The sequence below is a fragment of the Acipenser ruthenus genome, chromosome 2 (genome assembly GCF_902713425.1).
Source record: "Acipenser ruthenus chromosome 2, fAciRut3.2 maternal haplotype, whole genome shotgun sequence".
Taxonomy (NCBI): Eukaryota; Metazoa; Chordata; class Actinopteri; order Acipenseriformes; family Acipenseridae; genus Acipenser; species Acipenser ruthenus.
Window position 1 is genome coordinate 33,043,865 of NC_081190.1, and position 10,875 is coordinate 33,054,739.

Consider the following 10,875-nt stretch of genomic DNA (forward strand, 5'->3'; position numbering starts at 1 on the left):
ATAAAGTTAACATACACAAGTACCTTCTGATGATATATAGTTAGTAACCTATTCCATCACATTAAGCATAAAAAAATTCCAAAGCTTTACAAATCATTACATTAATGCAATTCAGTAAAACTTTAACACCTACAGTTAAGGTAATGAAATACTGTAATTAAACATCATATACCAAACTTTAAAAATAATCAAATACAATTCAGTACAACTTTGACACATTACAGAACTTTAGGAATCATTAAACTTCAAAAATTCAGTAAAATGTTTCTATACTTTGATACTTGCTGTTAAAGCATTGTAATAATTTGCAATTTAAATGAATAAAATAAAAGTTCTTAGCTGCTCAATAACATAGACCGGATCTCCAGCCCTTATTGACGAAATAGAAAACAAATCAAGAATGAGGTGACTGTTTTAATTTGCTTAGCTGCAACAATTTAAAGCACACAATGCTGTATCTAAGGTTTTGGTGGTCTGAATAATTCTGTAACTCTCATTTGCCTCAGTCTGCTGGTCCTTTTTTTGGCAGCTAAATCTCGTAGCCGTTTTAGCAGCAGAAGCTGTGTGTGTAATAAACCACACGTAATTCATCACGTGATTTGGTTGTTCAAAGATCGGATAATTGACTCTCTACTGTATTGTGTTTGTGTCTTTCACATTATTATAGTCTTGTTAGGAAATACGGTACAATAGACAGAATTGTAGTAGGAGAGATGAGTGTTCAAGAAGGTTGCTTTCTTCTTCCATAAAGATGGCAAAAAGTTTTTAAAGTAAGTACAACATGCTGTGGAAGAAATGAAATATGCAAACCAAACACAAAATGATTTATAAAATAAAAGGAATGATTTAAAACACATTCTAAACTGCAATAGGAAATTAAGCTTTGGGATGGAAGCCGATAATATAAATGCTTATTGCTGTTTTGAGTTTGGCAATGATGCTGCATCACGCCATAAGTATTCATATGGCTTGTGCTACTTGTGTGACATTACATGAGATACATTGCCTGCAGATAGCTCATGCATAGTTCATTGTCTTTTATACCAGGCAAATATCTTACATGGCTCAAACTATATTAATTTATCCATCCATTATCTTTAGTAATAACTTATTTTGCACATGAATGGGACATAAAGCTGACAGACAGTTTAATTTGAATTGGTCATTTATTCCAGACGGCGGATGATGGCAGATAGATTTGTTTTTCATTTTGCAAAAAGGATTTAAAAACCTAAGAACATTTACGAACAAGAAGAGGCCATTCAGCTCATCTAAGCTCGACGGTTCCTAGTCGCTGATTAGAGCACTTGTGTTGTAATGCCTCGTCATACTAGGATTACCCAATGAGATTCAGATATGTACAATATAGGAGATAGATTATCTTCTGGGGAATCACTAACGAGTTAATTGTTCATAAGAGTTTAGGAATTACTGAGCCATTATTATATCAACAATGTATAGCTAGCAAAACAGTAGTTTTTAACCCCATCTCATTACTTGCTTTTGACATTTACCAGGTAACAATTTTGGCTTTTGACTACATATTTGTGAATCCACATTTAAAAGACAGTAGAAAACTACATGCAAAAAAAAAGTTCCAATGAAAATAGGTACCTGTGAACTGCATGGCTGGTATTTCTACAAGGAAACTCATTTTGGGGAAGCAGTTGCTTTTGTAAAGGTTAAAAACTAACAGCTGCACTTTTTATTTTGTTCATTCTCACAATTTCATTCCAGGCAGCTGAGCGATTACGGAACTTGCCAGAGGAACACTACAAAACAAAGGCAGACAAAAGCAATTTGAGGGAGAACGCTAAAGAAAGCAAATGAGCTGCTCGGATAGCAGCAGCGCACTGATGCATTCTTACAGAGCGTATGCACAAGAACAGGGACACCTTTCCCTGCATCCACCCGTATCAGAAAAAGACGTGCCCCCGCTTCCACATACCATTCATTAAAAGTTACAAAATCCTAAGGGTTTTATTAGTGTCAAGTGTTTTTTTTTTTATTGCCAATAAATGCAGTTTATCAAAAAAGTGCCATTTGATAGCACTGGTAACTTCATGAACAGCAGAGACCCAAATCTCCCCACCATTCAGGATGGGGAAGAAAAGTCTAAATTCCTGATAATTAGGGATGATATGTTCAATTGTAAAGACTGTTTTGGGATGGGAACACTTGTTCACAAACTGTCTGAGGCCACAATTACTCATTTCCAATAGCAAATAGCCACCATTATTTTTTTTTTACAAACTATAGTAGATTAATCTACAGTAGTACTGTAGATCTATCTGGGGAGGTTCAAGAGTGATTTTTAAACTAGGACAATATGGCCAACAAAATACATCCAAATTGTAAATCTGGACACATTGCAACATATGCTGTTCCACTCACATACTGTCATTGCTGGGAAATATACAAAGGAGGTCATCTTCAAATCAAATCATTTAATGGGTCTAATAATTAAAAACCTTTTAATTGCTTTTTATGAGATATTGCCTTTTAGGTGGGATTATATGGAACTATTGAAGTTATTCATGAATACAAAGATTTTATTTTTTACCCTGTCCTGCTTAATTTTCTATTTTGATTTAATATTTACCATCTTAAAAAATACTCTTAATTAAAACAATTACTATGTATTTGGATTTCTATAAATCACTTTAAAAATTGCGATATTAATAATAAATTAGTCTTTATAGTTATAGGCATCGTTAAAAATGGCTGTCATTAACCCTTTCACATTTGAATTATTATTATTATTATTATTATTATTATTATTATTATTATATTTTTGGTTACACATTTTACAACCAAACAGCATTAAAACAGCTTACATGCAGTTCAGTTTTTTTTAATCAGACTTCAAAATAAAAATCTCCATCATTGTGAACTATTAACAACAATCTCCATTTTTACCTGGGTCATTCAGCTCAAGTGGACCAAGGGGGAAGATTACATCAATTCACTGATGGAAAGACCTTGAAACAAGTTTTAAAATCATACAAGATCACCCCCCACATAGAGAAAATTGAGGTCAAAGGCATTTCTGATATACTCTCACTATGTGAACATCAGTTACTCATCTCTCGCATGCACATGACATGTACCCTAGGGCCCTTTTCTGCATCACATGTGGTTTATGTATAATTATGTATCTATAATTTAGGCAACATCTCCCAAGAATTTGGCCCACTTGAAATGTCTTCCAAGATTTACGAACAATATCAAAACAGGACTATGTGATCATAAAAAACAGTGTTCTTGTACTAAGCTTCAGACTTTGTGTTTTTTAAACAGTGTGTAGTATCCTCTGAGAAGGTTCAGCAGGTCCACTTGAATTTAACATAATTTACAATTACAACCTGAAGTTTGTCTTCAAAACTTGGTTAACTTTGTTCTCCCGCCAAATGTGACATCCCTATTAGGCAATGAGACCTGGTCACCATCAAAAGATATCTAACTACAGCCTATATTTTATCATTAAAAAGCAAAGGGTAAATAATCTTATGCAGCTGTTTGACTTGGATTTATTTCCAGTTATATTTGGTTTACAACCAAAAATGTGCATCAAAGTTTCCTTATTCATTTCGTAAACTCATAATTTACATTGAGACAATCCAGACTTTTTCTTCAAATGTGCTACTTAGGGTTTCTTCTTCATGTGTTCTATGAAGTACTGTACTGTATCTTACAAAGTGAAACAACATCCTTGCAATGTGGCCATTTACAATGGGGATAAGCCAAACTGTTATATATGTCATTTTATGACCAGTGCACCCACACATAAATGCAACCTCTGTTAAAACTAGTCTATTACCAGTCAAATTGTAGGGTTTTTAAATTTATCATGTTTTATTCTTGCTAATTATTTGATGTGAAGTTCAAGTATAACAAACTATCTGGAAGACGTGCAAACTGAGATCATTATTTTATCTAATATGTGTGAGATATAATACATTTTTTAACAAAAGTACTTTAATATGTGCTTCTTTCATAACGACACATGGGTAGAGCTACATAACGAGTGGAGGTGCACAACAGGTAAGATTTATAGAATTATTTTATTTGCTATTTCCACTCCTGATCTAGGCTGCAGTTAAGTGTCCCGACTGACTCATTTCAGCAACTTACTTACCTATCAGGTTGACCAAGCAACTGAACAAGGCAAGGAACCAACCTGGGAAGTCACTGCCTTGACTCATTAGACACCTAGACAGTAGGGGTACTAGAGTACAGTAAGGCGCAATGAGAACTATCCCAGCCAATTTTCCTCCCTAAGGCAACAAACGTGTAAAGACAAATGCAGGTTAACAGCCAAGAACAGCTACTTGGCGTGAGCCAGGAATTAAGTCACACTTGCATGACACGGACTCTTCATATTCATTTATAAATATGTTCTTATTTCTGTTTTTAGATAAGCTGCTCTTGTATTGAAAATTTCTATAGTTCCAAGGGCATCTCCCATATAATAATGACGGCTCAATTAAGTATCTGATTAGATGAGGTGATCGATGAGAATTATAAATATGAATAAGTTACCAAGCATAGGTTTCACTGCTTGAATTGAGAAGCATCTGTACTGCAATCTTGCACTGTTACTGCTGGACCAGAACCATTAAAATGATACCTGCCTTTGCCACATGAAGCATATCCGTCACTTTCACTGAGCCAAATGGGTCCTTCAGACATGATGGAGGTTGTTGTCTTTCATGCTTCACAGATAGAGGTGACTCAGAGGTGGAAGACAATCACAGGAGGGGGGAGCCATTTATATAACAAATGAATTGGAATGGCAAGAGACTGACTCAAATATAAACAAAATGTTTCAGCTGTAAATTAAATGGTTTCCAGGAACTGAATAGACACAGCTATGCAGCTCCTACTCAATATGGGGAAAACATGAAGTCAATTTTTGTAGCTGATTGTCTTTGAAGGTCAACTTATGAAATCACATAGTCTCAAATGTCCTGCTTGTGGAAGATATCCGAAGTAACATAAAGGCTAGTTGGTGACTTTGTGATCTATTTGGAGTCTTTGCCTATTATTGTTACCTTGGGTGGATGCATCTAGTACCCCCCAAAACAGGAAGTAACTATCGTATGTGCCGGCTGAAGAATACACATAAAATATTGAAGGTACAAGTTGACCAGCACCCTTTCTGCACCTTATTTACTGAGTATTATAAACTTCACAGATCATCTCAACCAATCTGGTTCTGAATAGCGCTGTAAATATCCCACAGGTAGGTGCCCTATAAAAGCTAACACGACTTTGGAATCTAGAAACTTGAAATGTGCTTGAAACAGTATGAAACAGTGACATCAATTTCAAGCAGCCTAAGCGACCCAGTCCAGAATATAGCACAAATGAAAAAGCTTTGGTACACAAAAACAATTGTTATAGCACTGATAGCCTCTGCAGCATTCAGATAATTGACTTTTTGTTAAAGGCCTTATAACCTGATAGTCAGGCAGGCAAAAGCAGCAGTCATGCGAATAAGTTGTTGATTTCAGTGCTTTAGCGCATGTTTAGTGTTAACAATTAAACAAACAAAATAATGAAACAAAAACAGACAGCCTTCAGGCTTGAAGACTGGGAAGACAGCTTTCCCTGCTACAGCTACATTTTACACAAACATTTCAATCAATGCTGGCCCACCTTCACCTTTAACCTTACCGCTACTAACTAGACTTTCTGCGGCTTTTTATACACACCTTTTTTGTTGCAAAAAAGGACTCTATATACAACGTACAATTAAAAAAAAAAAACTTTCCTATTCCATTAATGTCATGACAAAAGTGTACTGTAACAATACATCTTAGGATGCAAGTATATACATAAGACAATGACCAGTTTTGTTTTTATATCCCAAATGGCAAAACACCAAAAAACTAACCTTAACAACAACAGTTGTCGAGCTTGTTCATGAGATTAATCGACCCACCACTGGTATTGTTCAGACCTAAAGATTATGATAAAACATGGTAACTGACACCAACAATAAGGCACGAAACCCTGATCCACAAGCAGATAAGAATTTGAAGCACACTGTATTATGGGAGCTACTGTAAATCAAGGTCAGTACATTCATTCTAGAAACAAAAATACTACCCCTCTTCCTTAATTATAAGATCCGGTACCTGTCTTTTTACAAGTTAACCTCTGCTTACAGAGATATGGATTTCTTCCTTATTCCTGCTAAACTAAAACAAAATATAATGTGACATGAGACACCTCGTAGGCCCTTTCCATCAGCACGGGACAACATAGTGCCATTGCAGCCAATTATCCAGCAGGTAATGACCACAGCATCAGACATTTTTTTTTTGTCTTATAGGAGAGCCACCCTCGTAGGGAGACCTGAGAGGGGCTCTGAGGGAAGACAACATTCAACCAGATATAAAAATCTAATCTGACTACACAACAGAATTGCTACTGTATTGTAAAGTTTTTATTTCTGCATCAATATATAACTTCTAAAGCGATGGAATTCTCTTGATAGTTGTATCATATAGTATATGATTATATTTTATTACTTGATCTCTTGAAACAAATTACACAGATATAACACTTCAGTTATCTTTAAATGCGATACAATGTTTGTGTAATGCAAGCAAAACTACTCTTTTTAGCAATGTAAAAGTCTTTAAATTATATATTAATGGCAAGTTGCAGTGTTCATGAATACAATTTTTACCTTAGCAATTTGCTACAAAAATAAGTTAATGGGGTATAATAGATTTATCAATAGAGTAATGATTGCTTTGAAGTATTTTAATGCAATTACTTTGAGAGTGCTTTTATATCCCTTTCCTTTTACATTTTAGTTATTCAAAAGACAACAGATTACTCTCTGTAATGTTTTGATTTGATTTGTCCATTGCAGCAGATGGCACGTCTCTTATTCGCACACCATTGGTTTATAATGCAATAAATAAACACACAGTGGGACAGGTACTGCAGCAGCATGCATTCAGTTAATGCACAAGGTTTTAGAAGTTGACATATAATGTGTTGTATTCTATATTCAGTTTAATCAGTGGCAAAGGAGGGATTTGTAATTAATTGGAAAATAAGCCCAATTTAAAAGGCATGTACATTTTTAATCTCTTTTTGCAGCTATAATTTATTTTTATTGACATTAATCTTTGCCAATTTCCCCCATCTGTTCTCTGTTCTGATTAGTACATGCCTTTTCCTAAACCTCTCAGGCACACCATGGCTGTCATGATAAGCGTGTTTATTCTTACGGCTTTCATACTTCCCAGAATAGTAATAGAACATTGTTAAACTTAAAAAAAGGTATGTTTAATTTAATTTACATAACTGGTGTCTAGATAAAGCAGATCTTGCTGACATTCTTTTTTTTGTCGTTTTAACTGTTGGTACACAATCTGCCTGTATTGTGTTGTCATATGAACAAAAAGACATTCTGCTACCTGATGTTTCCAACATAGGCTTATACATATAGTATATTATACAGTACCATTCTAAATGGTATATAGCTCAAATATTCCATTTCAATATATATATATATATATATACATGTAATATTTTTGGTCTTAAACTGAGCCACAGAGCAGGCAATGTCACATGATGATGAACCAAGAACCATGGATAGATGCTCAGACCAGGCCTCTAGCAAATCTGAAGCCAACTATAAAATGCTAGAGTAAACAGAAAAGCTTCTCAGAAAGATTAAGGTAAGGGATGGATAAACAGCCATTACATTTGAATCTTTATCTGTATACCTATGAAAAATGGAAACATTCAGAGTATTCCGTCTTGTGTCTGGTTTATAGTGTCAGTAATCCCATTGCTGCCTACTTCATGATTGTGTTTTGAATTAATAATATTTTTCACCAAATATATCTGATGAATATGTTCAGCAGGAAATGCAGAGATATTGATAACAGAGCAAAATCTCGACTTGAAATCAGGAAATGAGATACACATGTTAACGATGCACAGCTGTCTGCTATAGAAAGAGGACGACTGTATAAGGGAGTTTTGCTTTAAGTTTTAGTTTAATTGTTTTGGTTGCAAATGATTTCATCGCCTTTCTATGGGTGGAGAAATGGGCTTCACTTGTTAACGTGAAGATAAAGTCTGGAAAACAAAAAAGCAACAAAAAAAACTGCAGGACAATAAGGAACTTGTAAAATATATTAAATAAAATTACTGCAGTCAAATATTTTAAATCTGGTTATGAAAATAAAAGTATGTCCGAAAAACACATAACCCCTGCCAGGGATATAAATGTGACTGTACTGCCACAAGCAAATTCAAGTAAAACCTTTTTTTTAACAGTCACACTAATTAAGCAGGTAAACAACTAGCAAATGTGGGAGGCATAATCAGTTACCTGCCTCAAGCATCCAATAATTCTAAGTCCTTTGGTGACTGGTTAGTTTAGGTTTAAATGTATTCTGGGACTTGTAATGGAATGATGTGATGCATATTATAGACTGCTCAGGATTCTTCAGTCAGTCAAAGCGCTCGCCTTCCACATCATAGAGAAACCCTATTCATGACATCAGCCATGCCACTTTCAGTTTTTACCGCACACGGTTGACATCACCTGCTTTAAACAATCATACCTGAGTCACCTCTCAGAATTCCATCCGACTGCAAAGTTCATTCAAAGCAGTGACATCACAGTCACCTGTGTGTATCAGCCACTTAAAGGTATTATCTTAGTGAAATGTTTCCTGCTTTTCAATGAAATTGACAAAGATTAGAAAACAACTATAACTGGATTTTAAACTTGTGTGTTAATAATAAAGCATTTATAGGATAGAGTTCTAGGACGGTGAACGCCTTTGTATGGTTTATATCGACCTTGTAGCATTGTTCACTTATACTTGTGCTGATATTCCACCATAGGCAGATGTTCGCTGTCCTATAACTCTGTATTATATATCTCATGGATTATCTCAGTCAACTAAAGCCTGATTAGAGTGGTCATCAAAAGACTTTGGAATGTTGAAGCTCATTTAAAACAGATATATACATGTACATTTCAAGCAGCCTAAGCAAACAGTCAAATATATGACCTAAAATATATATTGAAAAGACATCTTTATACACAAAAGCACTTGTTTAATTTATAATAGTCATAACCTGTAAATAATTAACCCTGTCTTTCATTAAAACTCAGGACACTTAATTGGTGTCAATTACAGTATCCAGCAGGAATGACTGATTTGTCAATCAATGCTTAGAACTTTCATTCACCAACCAGAAATCTCCATTCCATGGCAAAAGATAAATACAGTCAGCACTGAGATATACGACACTCAGATACACGTCAGTCATGTTTTACCATCCTTGTATTAAGAAACAAATCAATCCCTATTATATATATATGTAACAAATTAATGCACTTACACGTCACATGCGATTTCTGACTCCGTCACCAGTTTACTTTGAGTCCATTGTTGTTCTCAAATCTTCTTACCAATATTTGGTCTAAACCTCTAATATAATTGGTGTAAATATGTAATAAGGTTTTATATACCTGCTAGGTATCCAGTAAGAAAGCACTAAATATATTTTATTATTATTTTTTAATTTAGAATCTCCAATCATTTTTTAAATTTTAAAATATTTAAATTTTCTCCCAATTTGGAATGCCCAATTATTATTATTATTATTATTATTATTATTATTATTATTATTATTATTATTATTATTATTATTCTCCTTCACAGTGGTGATTCCCTATACAGCTCAGGGACCCGAGGCTCAGTGGGCGTCCTCTGATCCCACGAGCCAATCGGTGTCTTTTTACACCAGCCCAGTAAATCTCTGCCCCCCCAGCTCACCCTGGCCTTTAGGGAGCGCTACAGGGAGAGTGATCAGAGATATCGAGAGAAGTGACCGAGAGGGCAGGGGGAAAGCAGTCCCTGGTGAAGACAAGGTTCAGTTGACAGCCTGCAGTGTGCGTGGGGGGGAGGGGAGGGATGACACGAGGAAAGACAGTAGTGGATGTTGAAGTCACCTAATAGAACAACAGGGGTGGATGGAGAGGAGGAAGTCAAGCTCATCAAGACAGTGAGTAAGGGGTCCAGGAGAGCAGTATGAGGAGGAGGCAACAAGGGGAGGTGATGTCAACAGCGTGAAACTCAAAGGTGGCAACAGAGAAAGAGGAGTGTTAGTGTTATCAGGGAGATCCAGGTTTCAATGAGAGCTAGGAAGTCAAGAGAGAGGTGAGGCAAAGGCAGAGATAAAGTCAGCTTTGTTGGATGCCGAGCAACACTCCAGAGGGTGCCAGAGACAGCGGGGGGCGAGGCGGGGGGGGGCGGGTGAAGGGTTTGTGTAGAGGCAGGGAGAAGCCAGAGGACAGGAACAAGAGGATATTAAAGTTAATCATGGTTGGGAGCAGTAGAGGAAAGTAAGTAGAAATGGCTACGGGAGAGGGTGGTGCTGAGATGGAGGCGAAAACAGACAGGTACAGGAGGAGCGAGAGCATTAATTAATAAAAAGAAAAGAAAGAAATGTATGCAAACCTGGTCTGGAGTTTGAGCCTTCACATACAATGCTTTACAGAAGACTTTGCAGCCGGTCCACGTTGACCTGTCCGTGTTTGGACTATCACAGTTTAGACTACCGGACCTTTGGTGATGAGGCCCTTTGGTGATTGAAACTGACTTGCAAAAGGTAGATGCATCTTACAAACATTAGAGTTCAGGTCATGTTTGCCATTGGTAGTGTATAACAAATTAAACAGTCATGTAAGGAACACAGACCATTGTTTCCAACTTTTCAGTTCATCCTTATTTAAAAAAAAAAAAAAGCATTTTACCTGGCAAATTGCCTCCTAGACTTTATTTAAAGTAATTGCAGGCGTAAGTGCCACATATACACTTT

At 35.9% G+C, this 10,875-nt stretch overlaps 1 protein-coding gene across 2 annotated transcripts in view; it reads left to right on the forward strand.

The window, feature by feature from the left end:
* The window catches only part of LOC117972401 (galactose-1-phosphate uridylyltransferase-like), a 61,195-nt gene extending 59,220 nt beyond the window's left edge, over positions 1-1,975 (forward strand). For both annotated transcript variants that reach the window (XM_058994379.1, XM_058994371.1), the window contains one exon: positions 1,738-1,975. In XM_058994379.1, coding sequence (XP_058850362.1) covers positions 1,738-1,830 — 93 coding nt within the window. In that variant the 3' untranslated portion in view covers positions 1,831-1,975. The remainder of the gene's footprint in view (positions 1-1,737) is intronic.
* The last annotated feature ends 8,900 nt before the right edge of the window (positions 1,976-10,875 follow it).